We start from the raw sequence: 21,233 nt of genomic DNA on the forward strand, positions 1-21,233 counted from the left end.
CATGGGAAGCCTCAAAATTTCCTGAGCACCTAACAGGCCCCTAACGCTGCGGACACATGAAACCATGCAGATAATGAGGGATGGTACGTCTACAGTTGTAATGAAGGGTACAAGCATGCAGAAAGCATACCTCTTCCTCCTTGTTTCTCGGCTTCCCTCCTCTTGTGGAACTGGACCTGCCTCCATAGATAGCTGCCAGGTTTTGCAGAGTACCCTGTTTGCCATTTAATGGACTAAGTTTAAGAATGACAGGGGTCACTTCATTACCTAGCTTATCCAGGAATTTGCTAGATGCTGTCCTATTGCTTACTGCAAAGGGAATCATGCACACATCTAACAAATTTCACTTACTAATAAAAAAAGGAACCGAGAAGAAAAGGTGACACTAAAAAAAAATGAGCCTTCAACTAGAGTCGTGTCATCATTTCTGGATTCATTCATTCAATCGTATTTATTGAGCGCTTACTGTGTGCAGGGCACTGTACTAAGCGCTTGGAAAGTACAAGTCGAAAAAATATAGAGACGGTCCCTACCCAACAACGGGCTCACAGTCTAGAAGGGGGAGATGATTTCAGTTAAACAGAAATATCATCACACACCTAAATCTGTGTTACAATTATACACTTCCCTTAACGGGTTGCTGAACTCACTGAATTGTCTATAAGCAAGGGACAACAGATTTAAAACCAGCTGAATTTTATAGTACGATAAAATTAATATTTACTCAATCCCTGCTACTGTGCTTCCCTTTTTCTTTTTGAATGCCGTATTTCCAGGGCAATATTAGAACTGAGAAACCACACTGCAGTTCGGAATGACTGCTATAGGAAAACATCGCTTCCTAGGATGAAGCAATAGTTTTTTTGTACTAAGGGCCTGAAGCCAGTTTGGGGAAGAGGTAAGGAACTACTTGAACAAATAAAGAGGGGGAAGCATATTGGTGATTCTTTGGCCTTTCAAGTGGAACCAGCATCAAGAGTGGAAAGCTGGTTGAGAGTTGTTAAGCGATACAGAGAAAGTCAAGTCCTTGGGGCAGAGAAGGGTTTTGGGATGGTTATTCTGGAGTGCTGGATGAGACCGGAAAGAGGAACGGAAAAAAGGAAATGCTAAAAAACTTTGATTTCACTTATTTTCTTATCACAAAACAAAGAACTAGTTGGGAAGGGGGTTCTGTTGAATTTGTTTTTAAAAGATGAACCGAGATGGGAGGATGTTGCACACTTTTGGCTCCCAGAGTTTGAATCATCCATCAACCCGAACCAGAGGGGCCTATTTGTGTGCTTAGTCTAACATTACCTTCATTAGCAGGAATTCCTTCTCTATAATAGCTCTATTTCCATGAGGAATGTTAATGTGTTCAGTCACATAGATAGAGCACGAGCCCGGGAGTCAGAGGGACCTGGGTTCTGGGCCCAGTTCTGCCACTTGTCTGCTGTGTGACCCTGGGTAAGTCACTTCACTTCTCTGTGCCTCAGCTACCTAATCTATAAACTGGGGGGGGGGGGGGGGGGGATTAAGATTGTGACACCCTCCCCCCCCACCAATGTGGGATATGGACTGTGTCCAATTTGAGAACACTACCTGGCACATAGTAAGCACTTGACGAATTCATTTAAAACAAAAACACAAAACACTGCTTTAACCAGGGTCCACAGAACTTTTAACTTTCGAAAAGTATTTTCCAATGTATTTATTCATGGTAAAAATTTCATGTTTCCCTTCTCAAAGATGATTGCGAATACAAGGAAAACATCTGGTTTCATGATTTTCTTAATTAAAGGATGCAAAGGAAGGAATAAATACACTGGCTCATGAACTATAATGTTTACCAATCCCATCATGTGGCTCTAAAATAGCTAACAGTCTTTCCAACGGAGAATTCTGAAAAGGGCATTTCACTATAAATTGTGACGAGTTCAAAAATTACATTGCTTACAAGTCACAGATTCTAAGCCAATTAAAAAGCTTCTTCCACTTACCAAGAAAATTAAAAGCCCGTCACCCTTACATTTAAAATGCATCACTAAAAATCTCAGAGCTCTGAATGCCAAATATCCTTTAGTTTGGAAATTAAGAAATCTTTCATTAGAAGTGTATGGAAAAACAGGCTAAACCAATGTCTTTCACACATCGAACAAAATTAAACATCATTAAGCAACCGAATAGGACTTTTTCATTAGGCAGAAGGCCAGGTGGTGTAGTTTTCTTCCAATATTACATGCTCAAGATAGTAAAAGTGTCATTACTAGTCTTAATTCAACTTTAAGGCAAAATTAAAATGTATACCAGAGTTCAAGCAGATTCATAAAAAAACCCCATCTGAAATCTTGACAGTAATCTTTTTTTGGTTCAACCTAGCGATCATTTGAACAGCTGGTGTTTTAATGCATGAAACTGCTCTATTTAAATGATAAATACTACGAGAAAATTTTTACCCTTCATGAAAACATCAAGACCTTTTACAAGAAGTGAAACAATGGACCTATTGGCATCAAATTCCTGAATGCTAATTCTATGCAATGGAATGGATTACAGGACTGGGTTTGGGGCTTATTATAAAATTGCGTTTGGATCCACTTTCTTGGTGAAAGCATATTTGAAAACACTCAAACCCAAGGAAAGTATATATTCTGAGGTATAGTACTTTGCCCCAAGATCTCAGAGCAGAGCTCTATACACAGTTATAACTCAATAAGCATCGTTAATTGATTGTGGCCTAGTGGAAAGAGCCAGGAAAGGGGCCTGAGAGCCAAGACACCTGGGCTGTAGTGCCGGCTCTGCCATTTGTCTTCTCGGTGAGCTTGGACAAGTCCCAACTTCTCTGCCTCAGTTTCCTCATCTGTAAAATGGGAATTAAATCCCAGGCCCTCCTACTTCAACTGTGAGTCCCATGTGGTACAGGAACAGCACCCTGTCCAATTATCATGATTCTACCATTAACACTTGGTGCGTGGCATACTAAAAAAATACATCCTCTAGAGTGTTAGCTCCTTGTGGGCGGGGAACACGTCTACCTACTATGCTGTACTGTACTCTCTTAAGCGCTTAGAAGAGTGCTCTGCACAGAGTAAGCGCTCAATCAATACCACTGATTGCTTGATTGGTGATACATTAATGAATATTCCACAACACAGAATGTTTAGCTTCAGAGGTAAAACAAAACATCAAGTGGCAACGTAAAACACATTACCCATGAAAATCAGAAACATGAATTCATTTAACAGCTGGTCGAGGGGGGACAGCTGAAACATGGAATTTTTCCACTCAAAATTCTTAACTTGAATCTTGCTTTTGCAAAACCTAAAATAACATCTGAGGGCAATTTTGCTAATAGTTTTGGAAAAATAATGCTCTAACTCCTCAAGGTGGCATTTTTAAACCATAGTTTATTTTCACTTTCAGGCTGTGAGGAAAAATTCAGGAAGCTGCACTTTTCAAGAAAAGGAATTAAACAAATCTCTCAAATAAGCACACCAACACATATTATGCACTCAACAGGATGAGGAGTATTTTGCTCTTTGGAAAATTAGTCTCCCTCCTTGGGTGTCAAATACCAAAACTGTAAACGAGGCCAAAGGTGGCTAAGAAATTTGTTGTTATTAAAATGAGGGATGTAATACCTCGGCTCTTTATTGTTGAACAATGTGAAGGGGAAAAAATCTTTAGTCCCCAGTACAAGTAACTACTTTTATAAAGGCCACAGAGATGCGATATGGGAATTTTACTACTGACAATTACAATAAATTAAAACCACGTGAATGGATCATCCACAGGTTTTGAACCCGTACCAAGTGTGCCATTTCTTGGAGGGGAGAAAGTTAATCCTGGGATATATTCTCAGAGGTTCAAAGAGTCTCACGGGTTGCGAGGGGATCACCTTATCCAGTTTGGACCAGGAGGGCCTAAAGAATTCACGGACTTTGAGCCTGCTCAACTGTAACTCATAGGCTCTGGTTCCATCCCGTGACAAAGTTTAAAAAGTTGTGTGAATTCCGGGAGTGACTGTCAACTATATTCCATGAGAAGCATTCCCAGTGCAAATGTTTTCCAAGTCATATTTAGTATTATTTTTAGGTTGTCTATTTTAAATGACTAATAAAAGGCAAGTAAAGTGGATAAATTAGCATAACTAATAAAATTTAAGAGTTGAGGGAGGGGAAGGACCCGTTCAGTACGAAACACCAGTCCAACTGGCTCTTGAGCTCTCTGCCTACCACGATTCTCTCAATTCCTCTTAATGTGCCTCTGATTTACTGATGAAGAAATGCACAAAGAGTTTTAAATGATTTGTTTGGTGCTTAAGAGCTCAACAGGATGGCAAACTGGACCTGAACTGTTACCATTCTGGATTTTACCGTTGCATTTAGACTACCAGACTATGTCACTCTCATTTGTGAGAGATTGATTGATTGATTTGTGTCTAATCACTGAAAGCCACTTGCCTAGAATTTTACAATACTGAGATGCTTCCAACTCTAAAAAAAAAAATATCGTACCATATGTCCTTCAGCACGAGCTTTATTTTGCATAGCTTCACGTTTGCGCTGCAAAAATTCCTGGACTTGCTTGGCTCTTTCTGCAGCTATCTGTCCTCTTTGTCTGAATCATTGTGAGAGAGACGTACAATTACATATTTTCAACAGACAAGGTTCCAGCACAAAAAATTTAACAAATAATACGGTAGAAAGGCAAACAGACAATAAACCATTCCGTCAGACAGAAATCAGTAACACGATACTATTTCTTTCCAGTGCCATCACATACAAGAAAATGGACAAGTTCACAACAGAAAGCTAAGAACCTCATGGAGAGCTGTTCCCTACTTCTGAGAGATGTTAAATGCACACATTTCCACCTAAGCAGTGATTTACTTACTGGACAGTTGTCCAGAACTCTTAGAAGTCTGAGGACTACCCTCCCCAAATACGATTTTAAATACTTTTAGTGATCCTAAACTCATTCTAGTTTGTAATTTATTATTCACAATTCATTTTTCTTTTATCTGTTCTCTGTGTGAGAAGGGCCTGGGCCTGAACTGCTAATCTTGCATTAAATACCAAGCACATTATGTGTATAATTTCTCATGATTTTATACTGAAATTGAACACTTGGGGAGTCCCATATTTTAAAGCTGTTTTCCAGCTTAAGAACTCCACTACAAATAAATCTCTCCAAAAGTTTGCCCAGTGTTAAATGCCAGATGTTTTATTATGGTGACAACAAAAAACAAGAACACAACCTAATTTATTTTTTTATATTTGAAATTCAGTTTCTGCTCCTAAACTCCATGGGCTTCCAGATAAAATTCAGGTATTTACCGGACCAAATTACTGAGGTTAAAATGAATAGCTTGAGGATTAAATATAAAGTGTGACAATTTGTGTTTTGACTTAAGGCTTCAAACTTTCTTTCTATTTGAGTTCTAGTTCCTCCTTATGATAGCAGTGGAATTAAAACTTCTGTTTTACTGACATAAGATATTTGTTACTTCCATTGTGAGGAAACCTGAAATGAAGTCCCAAACAAATGAATGCTTACTACATACACATTATATTTCCACTACAGAAGATCAAACTTTAAATGGCTGTCCGATATTAATACTTGAAATACATGGCAGCAGATAGATGCAAAAAAATTCATGTTATGCATTTAGAAAGCAACAGAAGTATTGCCAGAAACCTAATTAAACCACTTGGGCAAATCTTTAAAAACGTAACAGTGGAGGGAATCAGATCAGTTATGCCAACTTTGATGCAAAGACCAGGCTCTTCTTGAATGGACTATATTTTGGCTGTCTATAAATGATTAAAAACTTCTCTGGTGTAAACAGTCATAATTTTTTTTTAAAGCTCTATGCTCTTTCAGTATGAATGCAAAGGCAAAAAGGGGTTCCTAAACCACAGATTTTGCCAGATGGGGAAGTTCCCCAGTGAAAACATGGCCTGATCCACATCACCTTCTGCTGACATGCAAGCACTCCGGAGTAGTTAGGTCACGGCAAAATTGTTCATTTCCAGCAGATGTCTGAGGGGAACTTGCCTTCTTTTAAATCTCACCGCTGCAAACTTATGCAAAGCAATTTTTTTTACTACTCAACACCCTTAACTTCTTATCTAATCGCAGAACATAGTATTCCCGAATACTGCCAGATCGCACGTTTTCATTATTCATTTTGTCTAGAACACCTTCGTCTGGGAGTAGTCATCCGACAACGTGAGCCTGTTCGGATACAGGTCACTTTGGTGCCTGATCCCATGAATACTTCGGTGTGATTTTCCCTCAACACGGAGTTTTGTGAGACCCCAACATCCGTGTTTTAAGAGAATTGAGCAAAAGCCACGTAACCTTTGTTTAAATCATTGACAAGCAGTACGATCCTTGGTAGATTTCATAACTCCATGAAGAACCATTAACATTTGAAGGTAAATTCAAAAACCTTTTATGTTGTTTCTCCTCTTCCAAGATGCTGCAGTGGAAAAAGATTAATGAATTCAAGTCTACTCTTGAGACATTCTCTGGGTAATCAGGACAGTGGATGCATGGTTATATTTTAAATGACGTCTCATATGCACTTTTTTCCCCTCCCAGAGAATCTTGCAAGTTCCCAAAATATAAAAAAGGTATTTTATTTACCTTTATGGTGAAATGAAACCTACCTAATTGCTCTCAACTTCTCAAAATTTAGGGTCACAAACAGTGAGAATGAAATATGAAAAAGGAAATGTTGAGGACATGATAAAATAACGTATCACGTTTATAAGTCCTCTGCATTTCCTTTTTCTTAAAGTGCTAGTCTGACATTTCACTTAAATAAAAGCACTTATATACAAATCCATAATTTGTTTACTTATATTAAAATGTATATATCTATATAAAACCCCTCTACACTGTAAACTCGTAGGCAGGAACGTGTCTTTCAACTCCGTTACACTGTTCTCTCCCGAGCGTTTAGTACAGTGCTCTGCACACAGTAAGTGCTCAATATATACGACTGATCAAATGAATTCAATGTATGCCAGATAAACAGGTTCTAAATTACTAGCCAACATAATAACATTTATGTTCACTGAGTAATATCTTGTCCACTGATTCTAGAACTATGGATAATTTAAACTGAACACTAATCAATCAGCTGAGCGCTTACTATGTGCAGAGCACTGTACAATCCTACAAAGTTAGAATCAGGCAGTCAAAAGCAACAGGGTTCTAATCCCGGCTCTGCCACCTGTCCGCTGTATGACTTTGGGTGAGTCACTTTACTTCTCTGTGCCTCAATTACCTCATCTGAAAAATGGGGATTAAGGCTGAGACCCGATGTAGGACAAAGACTGCGTCCAACCTGACTAGCTTGTATCTACCCCAGCGCTTAGAAGAGTGCCTAGCACAGAGTAAGTGCTTAACAAAAAACATTAAAAAATCATACATTATAACCCCAAGCTGTTGAACTGGATTTTCTGAGCAATATCTTGAAATACAGTCAGCTCTCGCAGTAATACATCCATCAGGGACTGTCTCTATCAGTTGCCGAATTGTACTTTCCAAGCACTTAGTACAGTGCTCTGAACACAGTAAGTGCTCAATAAAAACGACTGAATGAATGAATCCATTCTCAAGACACTTTATCGTGCTCTATCCAGATTGGCCTTAAATTCCCTAATTCCCAACAGCCTTCTATCCTCTTTCACATCTTCTATTGCTTAGAATTTATATTTTCCTATAGTTTCATCCTGAGCCAACTCCTAATGATAAAAAGAAAAATAGTTCACTTTGGGGGCTACTTGAATTTTTTCAAACTAATTAGTGAAAGCGAAAGGGGCTGCAGCTGCTACTGGTCCTCTAAAAAGCGAGTTGCTTACTCCCTTCTAATCAACGGGATGAGGCCTAACAATTAAATTGACCTAAACAACTAGAATAGACTCAAACACGCTCAGATAAACATAAACCAGAAGCAAAGACATACTGACAAAAAGATACATGTATCATTGAAACTCTTACCACGCTCACACACACAATACACACACACATATGTGTATCTATTATTTAATTGCTTCCTTTTATCATTCATAGAGAAGCAGCGTGGCTTAGTGGAAAGAGCATAGGCTTGTGAGTCAGGACGTGGGTTCTAATCCTGACTCTGCCACTTGTCAGCTGTGTTACTTCGGGCAAGTCACTTTACTTCTCTGTGCCTCAGTTAGCTCATCTATAAAACGGGGATGAAGACTAGGAACCCCACGTGGGACAACCTAATAGCCTTATATCTATCCCAGCGTTTAGAACAGTGCTTGGCAACACAGTAAGCGCTTAAATACCATTATTACTATTATTATTATTACTTCTTTGCCCTATTTTACCTGTTACCTGATGGGCAATTTACATCTGCTAGCATCCTCCATGACACTGCAAGCTTCCTGAGAGCAGAGATTGTGTCTTTTTTTCTACTGCTTGTTCCCAAGCACCTAGCAGAGGGTCCTTACGTTGCCAAATATTATAAACTCTTTACATTTTGATTTTGAAAAAGCTACATGTCAAAAACCTAGCCCACTAATTCCAACTGACTCGATGACTCATTCATTAACTAGGGTTCTTTGAATTTGGGGTTTCTTTTAATTAACATTTTTCTGAAAATGTATCGCAGTTCATTCCTCCGATTCAAAAAGGGTGAAAATGCGCTAAAAACTACTTCGCTGCCTAATAAAGGTGCCCAGGTCTTTGAAGCCCTACTGACATTTCAGACACCTTCCAACACTAGGATTTTTACCACCACCAGCCCATGGGCAAAAAAATAACACTAAAAAAAAGAACTTGAAAAAATCCAATATTTACCACTAAAATCATGGAAACCTGAAAGGAAGGACCCTACATGCCTGGACAATTCAGGAATTTCCAAGAATTAAACTAAAGTAAATTCACATCAAACTCAGAAGCTGAATTCTTGGGAGAGTAGCGATCTACTCTCAATCTCTACTCTGTCAGCAGTGCCTAGGTGAGATGTATTCGGGCCTTGGAAGTGCTTCTGGAATATCTACAAGAATACAGCAATAAAGATAAATGTATGTAAGCTCTACATAACTGAATTGGAAAGGAGACTAGCAAAGGAAACATGATGCAGAGAAAGGCAAAACTAATGGCGAATTTGAGAGGAAAGGATTCCAGTACCAGTAGGAGAAAAGGCCAGGAATGAACAATGAGGTGAGAAGAAAACAATACAATAAAGGAAAATAAGAATGGAGTTGTGCATTAAAGAAGCTGAATTTAAATTAGATGTTTAGATTTTAAGCAAGAAGTATGTTATGATCCTAGCACAGGGGCCAATTCTCACAAGTAGATCGTTACAGTCATTTGCATCTTAATACTGTCAAACCAAAGTGAAAAAGTGCAACAGAGTTGTGAATCATTTTATCCTTCAGCACTGGGACAGGTGATATTTGACAGAATATGATTAAGGGACAAATGTATTTTTCCCTAGAGCACTCATTGGTCCCAAGAAACCAGAACGCCAATTGACAGCACAAATTTTATAATAGAGAAAACGTCTAAACAATGTATTAATCTACATATACAAGACAAAAAAAAAATCAGATAGGGATGGATTCATGGATTCTTACTGCCCAACCTGTTTGCATTGGCTTGTTTAGACACGGCCTCCAATCTTTTCAATTTTTTTCTAATTGTCTCTGCATCGGGGGGTTGGTGATGAACCGCGGCCCCATTAGGAAATCCTGGACGTAATCCAGGTGGAACTCCTCTGTAGACAAATATGCACAGTGACTTTCGTTACTTTTGACGGAGGGCGAAAACATGCAACTCCACCGGATCACTGCCATACCTTTCGGGGAGTCGTTTTCCACGCACTTCACCTCTCCATTTGGCTTCTCTATCATCTGCTAGCTTAATATTTTCCTTCTGCGGCTGCATCTGATCAAAGATAGCATGGTAATGTTCATACTTTCCTCGAGAAGGCATTCTCCCTCCACCGCCGAAGCAGGGGGCCTGGGAAGTAAACAGAGATTTCTCAAACTCTTATAGCAGAAGGTGGATATGGCCAACCCTGCCCAAATGAAGGAAACATTTGCACGTCACTGTTTGCTCAGTTCGGGGACTAAATAACAACAATAATAATAAGAAGAAGAATGATGGCATTTGTTAAGTGCTTACTATGTGTGAAGCACCGTTCTAAGCGGTGGAGTGGAATCTGTTGCCGAGTTTTCGATAAAGTAATAACTGTAAATATAAGGAGAAAATGGACACATTCCCTTTGCTGATGGGGGGGAAGAAAGAAGAAATTGATTGCATCTAACCAATCACTGGTATTTACTGAACACTTACTATGTGCAGAGCACTGGACCACATAATTGGGAGTGTACAATACAATAGAGTTAGCAGAAATGTTGCCTGCCCACAATGAATGTAAATAAGTGCTACGGGGCTAAGAGTAGGGTGCGTGAAGGCTACAGATGAAAGCGTGAAGGCAATGCAAACTGAAGAAGAAGCAGGGAAAAGAAGGAGTAGGGAAAATAAGGGCTTAGCTGGGGAAGGCCTCGGAGAAGAGATTTGTAATGAGGCTTTGAAGGTAGGAAGAGTGATCATCAGTCTTAACTGAGCACTTACTATTGTACTTGGCAGAGTACAACACAACCGAATTAGCAGACGCATCCCTGCCCATAATGAGCTTACAGAGGAGGGGGGGGGAAAATACACAGTAATATAATTTAAAAACAGAATTTAAAGATACGCACAGAAGTGCTGTGGAATCGGGGTGGGCGGATATCAAATGCCCAAAGGTCACAGATTCAAGTGTACACAAGACACAGAAGGGAGAGGGAGCCAGGGAAAAGGGGACTTAATCGGGGAAGGCCTCTTGGAGGAGATGTGATCTTAAAAATACTTTGAAGGTGGGAAGAGTGGAAGTCTGGCCTATATGGAGGGGGAGAGTGTAGTACAACGCTCTGAAGAAAGAGTTCATTAAATATGATTTTTTGATTACAACTACAATAAGGTTTTACCTAAGAAAAATGAAACAGAATGAACCTGATCTTGCTTGTGTGTAAGGCAGAGCAAAAGTCGTCATATACGGCTTTTTACTGATCGCATGATTATTCCTCTATATATTAATCGATATCACATGATCAGTTCACAGAGCTTTGTGTTCATTAAAATCGATCAATCGTATTTATTGAGCGCTTACTGTGTGCAGAGCACTGTACTAAGTGCTTGGGAAGTACAAGTTGGCAACATATAGAGACAGTCCCTACCCAACAGTGGGCTCACAGTCTACTATCAGGTTTCTGATACCTATGAAGATGTTTCTGAAAAGAAAAAGCAAACATCCGCTGATTCTGCCTATGTATTTTGGAGAAAATGCATCATAGAAGAAAAAGGACGTTTTAGACTACGGTGCCTTACCTTAACTTCACCACTTCCACCGGAACTCAGCACGTTCCTCCAACCCTGTTCCCTGGCTCGATTTATTCGCTCCATCTACGGGAAAGAATAGACAGTTCCTAGGATTTCACTGAAAAAACAAATGTAGATTTCAGTTTGGAAATTCAAATGAATATAGTCCTGAAAAACGAAAAGAAAACCAGAAAAACCACAGCCAGGAAAAATGCATATATTACTCTCTCACCCTTTCTTTTTCATATCTTCTCATCTGCTCTGCTTTCACAATAATCTGTAAGAAATTTGAAAGGATGTGTTTTTAGAGCCATTGCAATGTTTAAATACACTTTGGAAAGGAATCACTGCATTCAAAAAATGAAAATGTAAGAAAACCCCTACCTGATCCTTATGTTTTTTATCCTTTTCAAATAATTCAAGTCGTCTTTTTCTTACTGCTTCCTTAAATTAAAAAAGGTGTTAATTAATCGTCACTCCTACTTTCACTACATTTTCATCAAAAAGATTACTAATCCAGTGGAAGAGAGCACAAACAGGAAGAAATAGGCTAGATAATGTTGCATGGAAAGAAATGAAAAGGTTGGGGTGATTCATTTTTACGGCAAGCTATGGGTTTTTAAATTGTTTTGATGTAGCTGGGAAACAAGTGGAAGGAGGTCTGCATACCTCTAACACTTTCCTCCTTTCTTCCCCAGGAGTCACTTTCTTCACTGGAGTCTGTTGGGCCTGTACAAATAAAAATTAAAAAAAAAATGAAACTATAAATTATTCAAATATTTCACGCACTACGAATTATTAGTAATTCTTTCATTCATTCAATCACATTTATTGAGCGCTTACTGTGTGCAGAGCACTGTACTAAGCGCTTGGGAAGTACAAGTCGGCAACATCTAGAGACGGTCCCTACCCGACAACGGGCTCACAGTCTAGAAGGGGGAGACAGACAACAAAACATGTGGACAGGTGAAAGCAGTGTGGCCTAGTGGATAGAACACAGGCCTGGGAGTGAGAAGGACCTGGGTTCTAATCCTGACCCTGCCGCTTTGTGACCATGGGCAAATCACTTTCACTTCTCTAGGCCTCAGTTACCTCATTTGGAAATGGTAAGGCTGTGAGAGCCCCATGTGAGGCACGGCTCTAACCAACCTGATTAGCTTTTCATCATCATCATCATCATCAATCGTATTTATTGAGCGCTTACTATGTGCAGAGCACTGTACTAAGCGCTTGGGAAGTACAAATTGGCAACATATAGAGACAGTCCCTACCCAACAGTGGGCTCACAGTCTAGTCGCTACTCCAGCGCTTACTACAGTACCTGGAACACAGTAACCACAAATGTCTATCATATTTAGTCTACTTTATTCCTAGTCTCCAGTTATTCTTCCCATCATCATCCCTCATTTAAGCAGCTTGTTTATTTTGTCATTCCTTTTTTACAGCTGTTTTACTGTTTCTGCATGTCTTCTCTTTCCCATTTTTTATTACTACTGCTTTTTCCCCTGACTCAGGGTCACACCTGGAGTGTTTCCAGTACTCTGCCAGTTTCGACTACAAGAGGGAGAGTCGGGCAAAGGTATACACATTCCACTCCTAGTTTGGGTAGTGGCTAGTAAGTGGAAGGCAATCTGCTACAAGTCAAAACTCACCTGTGCTGGGCAGCAGCAGCACGGGAGAGAGTCGAGGGTGGAGACTCAAGTTTACTGCGCGGAAGGAGGCAATAGGCAAATCATTTCTATATTTTTACCATGAAAACTCTAGGGAAACACTACCAGAACAATAGCAAATGGAGGTGGGACCTTCTGGGAGAGATGTGTCCATGGAGTCAGAGACAGCATAAGGCCAGACTGCTTTTTAGATGCAAATTCGGCTTCTCCCTTTCTCCTCTTTTCTATTTTCTTCCCTCCTACTCTCTTCCCTTCCCCCTTCCTCAAATTGCCTACTCTCCCCAATCCCAATCCGTCCCAGGTTCCTCTCTTTCCAATCACCGTCTTTCTTGTCTCACCTATCCATCTGTTCCTGGTTCTTCTTTCTTTCTGGTTTCGATCCCTCACCTGTTTTTCAAGTTGCAACTGGGCCTGACAGTGAAACGGAATCTCATTCTCACACAGGGAGGAGCAACAGATGTGCAAAGAGCATCCATGTGATTGAACTTGCCGGGGGGCAATTTCTCCCTCTGGCTACCAGAAGAACGAGAGACACTTTCAAGGGTGGAAGGTGTTTTGGGATAGAGTAAGAAAACTGTAATGTACCCAGTTATTTAATTTCAATATAGAAAACTTATGTCTGCAAACCATAAAAATGTCCTCCTTTATTACAGTGGTTGCAAAGGAAGGCATTTCTATGGTTTGGAGACGAGAGTTTTCTTGCTGTTCAGCAGGTCTGAAATTTCATATAGAAAGATTTGTAGATTTGTGACAAGTATTCCCCGCTCTCATATCTCCTTCTAACTAGGCTTTACTCCTTCACAATATCATCCGGTTCAACTGGGATGGCAGTAGCTGCATTTGCTTTGGGACATTAATGATGCCGTACACGCTATTACCTAAGCATTCATTCGTTCATTCAATCACATTTATTTTGACTGTGAGCCCACTGTTTGGCAGGGACTGTCTCTACATGCTGCCAATTTGTACGTCCCAAGCGCTTAGTACAGTGCTCTGCACACAGTAAGCGCTCAATAAATATGATTGATGATGATGATGATTTATTGAGTGATGACTGTGTACAGGGCGCACTGTACTAAGTGCTTGGCAGAGTATAATACAACACTAAACAGACACATTCCCTATCCACGACGGGCTTACAGTCTAGAGGAGGGGAGACAGATATTACTATAAATTACAGATATGTGCCTAAGTGCTGTGGGGCTGTGGCGGGGAGAACAGAAGGAGCAAATCAGGGAGATGCAGAAGGGTGGGGGAGGAGAGGAAAGGGGGATGGGGGGCAGTGCTCAGACAGGGAAGGATTTCTGGAAGAGATGTGCCTTCAATAAGGCTTTGAAGGGGGTGGAGAGAATAACTATCTGTGGGATTTGAGGAGGGAGGGCGTTCCAGGCCAGAGGCAGGACGTGGGTGAGCGGTCGGAGGCGAGATCGAGTCACAGCGAGAAGGCGAGCGTTAGAGGAGCAAAGTGTGCGGGCTGGGGTGTAGGAGGAGAGCAGTGAGGTGAGGTAGGAGGGCATAAGGTGGTCAAGTCCTTTAAAGCCAATGGTGAAAAGTTTTTGTTTGATGTGGAGGTGGATGGACAACCACCGGAGATTTTTGAGGCGCGGGTGATGTGTCCTGAAGGTTTTTGTTCAGGTCCTGGCAGAAGAGAGAAGGGTGGACTGGAGTGGGGAGAGACGGGAGGCTGGAAGGTCAGCAAGGATGCAGTAATCCAGGTGGGAAAGGATGAATGACCGCATTACCGTGGTAGCAGTTTTGATGGAGGGGAAAGGGCGGATTTTAGCGATGTTGTGAAGGTGGGACCGAAAGGATTCAGTGATGGATTGAATATGTGGGTTGAATGAGAGAGGGGAGTCAAAGATTACGTGGCTCAGTGGAAAGAGCATGGGCTTCGGAGTCAGAGGTCATGGGTTCAAATTCTAACTCCGCCACATGTCTGCTGTGTGACCTTGGGCAAGTCACTTAACTTCTCTGAGCCTCAGTTACCTCATCCGTAAAAATGGGGATTAAGACTGTGAGCCCCACGTGGGACAACTTGATCACACTGTATCCTCACCCAGCGCACAGAACAGTGCTTTGCACACAGTAAGCGCCTAACAAATGCTATCATTATTATTCATTCATTCAATCGTATTTATTGAGCGCTTACTGTGTGCAGAGCACTGTACTATGTGCTTGGGAAGTACAAGTTGGCAACATATAGAGACGGTCCCTAATCAATCAATCATATTTATTGAGCGCTTACTGTGTGCAGAGCACTGTACTAAGCGCTTGGGAAGTACAAGTTGGCAACATATAGAGACAGTCCCTACCCAACAGTGGGCTCACAGTCTAGAAGGGGGAGACAGACAACAAATCAGAACATATTAAAAAAATAAAATAAATATGTACAAGCAAAATAGAGTAATAAATATGGACAAACATATATGCATATATTATATTACATATATACATATACATATATTATTAGTATTGTCAGACAGGAAGGATGGTGGTGCTGTCTACAGTGATGGGAAAGTCAGGGAGAGTACAGGGTTTTGGGGGGAAGCTAAGGAGCTCTGTTTTGGACATGTTAAGCTTGAGGTGATGGGAGGACATCCAAGGAGCGATGTCTCGGAGGCAGAAGGAAATGCGAGATTACAGAGGAGAGAGGTGTAGATTTGGGTATCACCCGCATAGAGGTGGCAGTTGAAGCCATGGGAGTGAATGAGTTCTCCAAGTTAGTGGGTGCAGGTGGAGAATAGAAGGGGACCCACAACTGAACCTTGAGGGACCCCCCCAAAACAGGTAGGAGTGGGAGGCAGAGGAGGAGCCCATGTAGGATTAATGTTCCACTAATCTTCCAAATACAGTTAAAAGAAAAAACACTTCTACAACAGTCAGAATTGCAGCAAGAAGTAACTCTAGACTGTAAAGCGGAACTCCTACAATCACGCTTGTACCTGTCTGTATTTTGGGGGAGGTTTCTTTTCGTGGGATTTTTTAGGTGCATCTCCAGGTTTCTTGTATATTAAAGGCACTCCATATTTAGCAGCAGGTTTGGTGATTTTCTGAGCTGGAGGAGCAACAGACAAGATGTGTCCTTGAGCTGGTCTTTTTGCTATGTGAGATGAGACAAAGGCACAGATTAAAAATCTGAAGTTTCCGCTTTTTTCTCATGGTTATCTCTTACTCTTCAGGATTATCATTTCCAAACTGTTCAAGTGTCCTTTCAAATCTTCATCGTAGCTAACATCTCAATTCTAGGGAGAAGCAGTGTGGCTCAGTGGAAAGAGCACAGACTTGGGAGTCAGAGGTCATGGGTTCTAATCCCGCCTCCTCCACATGTCTGCTGTGTGACCTTGGGCAAGTCACTTAACTTCTCTGAGACTCAGAGACCTCATCTGTAAAAATGGGGATTAAGACTGTGAACCCCACGTGGCACAACCTGATCACCTTGTACCCCCCCGCCCCAGCTCTTAGAACAGTGCTTCGCACATAGTAAGCGCTTAACAATATTAACAATAACAATATTATTATTATTCTAACCCTTCTCCCAATTACTAGCAAAATAGTACATGCTTGGTTTATCTGAATCCTTCGGTAATGAACAGCAGAATTTATAGGAAAAAATAAAGATAATTCATTACATGGTGCAAACACGATGGGAGAACTTTAAAAAATGGAGAATACTTAAATTAACACAGGACAAATAATTTTTAAATGGAAAATTTTGAAAATTTAAAAAAGAAAGGGCAATTTTTTACACTAAAGGTGTTAAGAAATTTCTTCGAAATCAACCCCTTACACAAATCCCTGAAGACTGGCAGCATGGCGGAGTGAAGAGAGCATTGCCCTGGGAGTCAGAAGGTCATGAGTTCTAATTCCATCTCTCTGACTTGTCTGCTGTGTGACCTGGGGCAACTTACTTCACTTCTCTGTGCCTCGGTTATCTCATAATAATAATGATGCCTTTATTAAACCCTTACTATGTGCCAAGCACTGTTCTAAGCACTGGGGTGGTTACAAGGTTGGGTAGGGACTGTCTCTGTATGTTGCCAACTTGTACTTCCCAAGCGCTTAGTACAGTGCTCTGCACACAGTAAGCGCTCAACAAATACGATTGATGAAATACGATTGATGATCAGGTTGTTCCACGTAGGGCTCACAGTCTTCATCCCCATTTTACAGATGAGGCAACTGAGGCCCAGAGAAGTGAAGCCCAAAGTCACACAGCTGACAAGTGGCGGAGCTGGGATTTGAACCCATGACCTCTGACTCCAAAGCCCGGGCTCTTTTCCACTGAGCCACAATGCTTCTCATCTGTAAAATGGGGGTCGAGACTATGAGCCCCACCTGGGACAGGGACTGTGTCCAACCCAATTTGCTTGTATCCACCCCAGCGCTTAGTACAGTGCCTGGCACATAGTAAGGGCTTAACAAATGCTATTATTATTACTACTATCATTATTATTATTAATAAACAAGATCACTACAGGTAATCTAGAGGTGTTCCAGAGTCCCTCTCCCCCTCGTCCCCCTCTCTATCCCCCCATCTTACCTCCTTCCCTTCACCTCAGCACCTGTATATATGTATATATGTTTGTACATATTTATTACTGTATTTATTTATTTATTTTACCTGCACATATCTATTCTATTTATTTTATTTTGTTAGTATGTTTGGTTTTGTTCTCTGTCTCCCCCTTTTAGACTGTGAGCCCACTGCTGGGTAGGGACTGTCTCTATATGTTGCCAACTTGTACTTCCCAAGCGCTTAGTACAGTGCTCTGCACACAGTAAGCGCTCAATAAATATGACTGATTGATTGATTGGTGAATGCTCAGTGCTCTTTATAAACCTAGCTGCTCAAAAGGGATTTGTAGATCCTTTAGATATGCTCACTATGAGCAGGGAACATGTTTATACCAACTCTGTTGCACTCTTCCAACTGCTTAGAACAGTGTTCTGCACATAGTAGTTGCTCAGTAAATACCACTGATGATGATAACAGTGTCTCTGACATTATTTTACAATGCTTTGTTCATTCACTCATTCATTCAATTGTATTTATTGAGCGCTTCCTGTGTGCAGAGCACTGTACTAAGCGCTTGGGCAGTACAAGTTGTTAACATACATCCAGACCTATGGTCAAACCGCAAGGTACCTTATTAAACCCTTCTAACTTCTTCACTCTTTGTGTCAAAATTAATTAGTTCTCCACATCTCCATTGTATTTTAAGTATTTGTAAATATCCATGTGCTTATAAGTGATATTTTAATGCTAATTCTACAATATGCAAAATAAGAGAACAGGTGGTGATATAATTTTAAATAATAGTTCCACTCTATAAAGCACTCAGGAAAGTATTAAGTATTCCCCCAGGATTAGCAATAATGTGAAACCAGGAACCTTGAATTGTATTTAGAACTATCATCTGAAGGTGGGAAATGAGACTATACATTCCATACTGATTCATACACACTAAAAATACAAACGCTAGTCAACTGGCTTTCAAACTAATGATCCTTATATAGACGCTCTGTATTTCCTTTAAACGGCAAATACGCTTTTATTTGAAAGCACTAACATTTTGTTAGGAAAAGTTACTAATTGATACATACAATTTGAAACTTCAAGACAGCACTTTTTCTGAGTGTTAACAACTTATTTTTAGTTTAAAGACGACAAGGTATAATTTATCACCTGAATTTTGAGGAGCTTTGTCTATTTTAATATTATTATAGATTAATCCATATTAGCCAGGCTTCATATGTTTAAAAACACGGGCCGAACATTTTTGCAGTTGGGCAATTAGGGGCCTAAATTATTTTCTTCACCTTTCATTTGTTCATTATTAGGGGTTCAAATCATAATAGTTATTTTTTAATGCTTCAAAGCCAGCTCAAAAGTACCCAATCATGCTTTATTTACCTGGTGCAGGATGAGCTTCAAACTTGTGAAACACTCTGTGACAAAATTCTTCTGCTATAAGCTTACATTAAAAAGACGACAAAAGTTGAATAGACATGTTAGCTCATTAGAAGGCTAAGAAAGAATGAGGGAAATGTCACAAACTCTTGATACAATTAATTCATGCTACCTAAAGTAACAGACCCCATTTTAACTAACTATGCAGGAATAATTACTTTAAACCAAATAAGCTTTTGATGTATTTTACCTTGCTCTGCTGTTCACAGAGGGGAAATCGTTCACTTGCAAAGCAGGGATTTAAAGAATCAGAATTCATTCAAGAGACGGGAAAGTGTGTTTGGAAAAATACACCTAGAGGTTTCCCCATCACGTCCCATGTCAAAGGTACAATAAATAGGTTCTTTGTACTTTCCAAGTCCAATTGTTCCGGGCTCTACACTGCATATCAGTGTTGGTGGCATAAAATGAAGTATTTAAGGTGAATGTCAGATTTTGGAAAGACAGGAAATCACACGTTGGCAACATTGTCAGGAGTTGCCATTTTACTCGAGACTTTGGGATTTTTGTTTCGTTTTAGCATTTTCATTCATTCAATCGTATTTATTGAGCGCTTACTGTGTACAGAGCACTGTACTAAGCGCTTGTTAGAGGATAACAAGTTGGCAACATATAGAGATGGTCCCTACCCAACAGCGGGCTCACAGTCTAGAACGGGGAGACGGACAACAAAACAAATTAACAAAATAAAATAAATAGAATAGTTAACATGCACAAGTACAATAAATAGGGAGACCGGGGAGAGGAGGAACAGAGGTGAAGATGATTTCATTCATTCATATTTACTGAGCGCTTACTGTGTGCAGAGCACTGTACTAAGCGCTTGTTAGAGGATAACAAGTTGGCAACATATAGAGATGGTCCCTACCTGAAAGCGGGCTCAGTCTAGAAGGGGGAGACAGACAACAAAACATATTAACAAAATAAAGTAAGTGGAATAGTAAATATGTACAAGTACAATAAATAGGGAGACCGGGGAGAGGAGGAACAGAGGTGAAGATGATTTAACCTTTAAAGGCCCAGAATGGAGCCCTCTGATATTTGGGGTCTTCCCAGTTCTCACTGGGAGCGCATTCCACGCGCCCGGTGAAGAATCGTGGCATTAAACCCCGCTCTGGGCCTCAGTTTCCCCTCTCACAAATTGTGCCGGCGAGCACACGGAGCGGTTGGGTGGGAAAGCAGGGTCCGAGTCCAGGGTGAGTCTGTGAGGCTCATCAGTCGGGACTAAAGGCGGGAAGCGGAGCCACCCGTGGCCCCGGACTCTGCAGCAAAATGTGTTTCTGGGGGGGCTGGGCGTTCATTCCCGTTGCACCTCAAGGTCCCCACCCATAGTCAGAAGCACTGGAGCGAGGACGATGAGGCAGCGAGGCAAAACTCAGGAATCCTGACTATAAGTTTCCCCAGAAAGGATATGTCGAGAAAAGATCTCTATGAGGACGTCTGTAGCACACCGATATCTAGACACACGCACATCCCTTCAGCCACACACAGAGATATCTATAAACGTACACACAAATCCTCTAGATGCCACTGTTATTCAAAATTCTGCTAGTACAATTAGTCCCAATAAAGTTTCATCAAATGCTTCAATCCCTCCACAAAGAGCTCAGTATCAGTTTCATATAAAATTACTTCTTTGGATGACACAATTTGATAATTCAATATGATAATTTGATCATTCATCTGATAATTTCAATATGATCCTCAACTTTTAGTTCCCTCATGAGAAGCAGTCACACCACATCCTAAATGTGGAATGTACATTATTTCCATTAACGGGAAGTCTGCAAGTAGTAATCATTTTGCTACTGTTCATTACTGGATTTGTGCGATCTGAAAACCAGACAGAACTACACGATTTTATACATACACACTTCATTACAACAGAATGAAACGTACCTCGGGGGAGAGAAATTTTTCAATCCGTTTGGCTATAAAACTTTTCTCCAATATGGAGTTCACTGATGGTCTATTCCTCGGATTCCTTTTAAATAACTGCGAAAGCAGATTACGGAGATCATAGGAATAATGCAAAGAAACAGGAGGAAAGGATCCAGAAATGATCTTCAAGACCAGATTTTTCATATTGCCAGCTTCAAACTATAATTACAAAAGATTAAATTAACCCAAATCAACATGTAGGAATAAAACAATTGGCATACTAATAAAAGGAAAATAGGCTCTCTAGGTCAAACAAC

The 21,233-nt window shown here is 40.5% G+C and overlaps 1 protein-coding gene across 8 annotated transcripts in view; it reads right to left on the bottom strand.

The window, feature by feature from the left end:
- Nucleotides 1-21,233, bottom strand: part of NEK1 (NIMA related kinase 1) — a 129,141-nt gene that overhangs the window by 62,498 nt on the left and 45,410 nt on the right. For 4 of the 8 annotated variants that reach the window (XR_005453380.1, XM_038754950.1, XM_038754949.1 and 1 more), the window contains exons 10-20: nucleotides 20,935-21,135; nucleotides 18,979-19,039; nucleotides 16,007-16,164; nucleotides 12,064-12,123; nucleotides 11,779-11,838; nucleotides 11,627-11,671; nucleotides 11,404-11,478; nucleotides 9,827-9,990; nucleotides 9,614-9,745; nucleotides 4,497-4,599; nucleotides 131-214 (exon numbers count right to left, since the gene is read on the bottom strand). Coding sequence is in view for 7 of the 8 variants with exons in the window: in XM_038754950.1 (XP_038610878.1) it covers nucleotides 131-214; nucleotides 4,497-4,599; nucleotides 9,614-9,745; nucleotides 9,827-9,990; nucleotides 11,404-11,478; nucleotides 11,627-11,671; nucleotides 11,779-11,838; nucleotides 12,064-12,123; nucleotides 16,007-16,164; nucleotides 18,979-19,039; nucleotides 20,935-21,135 (1,143 nt within the window). In the remaining variant the exon portion in view is untranslated. The remainder of the gene's footprint in view (nucleotides 1-130; nucleotides 215-4,496; nucleotides 4,600-9,613; nucleotides 9,746-9,826; nucleotides 9,991-11,403; nucleotides 11,479-11,626; nucleotides 11,672-11,778; nucleotides 11,839-12,063; nucleotides 12,124-16,006; nucleotides 16,165-18,978; nucleotides 19,040-20,934; nucleotides 21,136-21,233) is intronic. The other 4 variants (XM_038754952.1, XM_038754953.1, XM_038754951.1 and 1 more) reach the window with 4 other exon arrangements.

Source organism: Tachyglossus aculeatus, chromosome 12 (assembly GCF_015852505.1).
Source record: "Tachyglossus aculeatus isolate mTacAcu1 chromosome 12, mTacAcu1.pri, whole genome shotgun sequence".
NCBI classification, from domain to species: domain Eukaryota; kingdom Metazoa; phylum Chordata; class Mammalia; order Monotremata; family Tachyglossidae; genus Tachyglossus; species Tachyglossus aculeatus.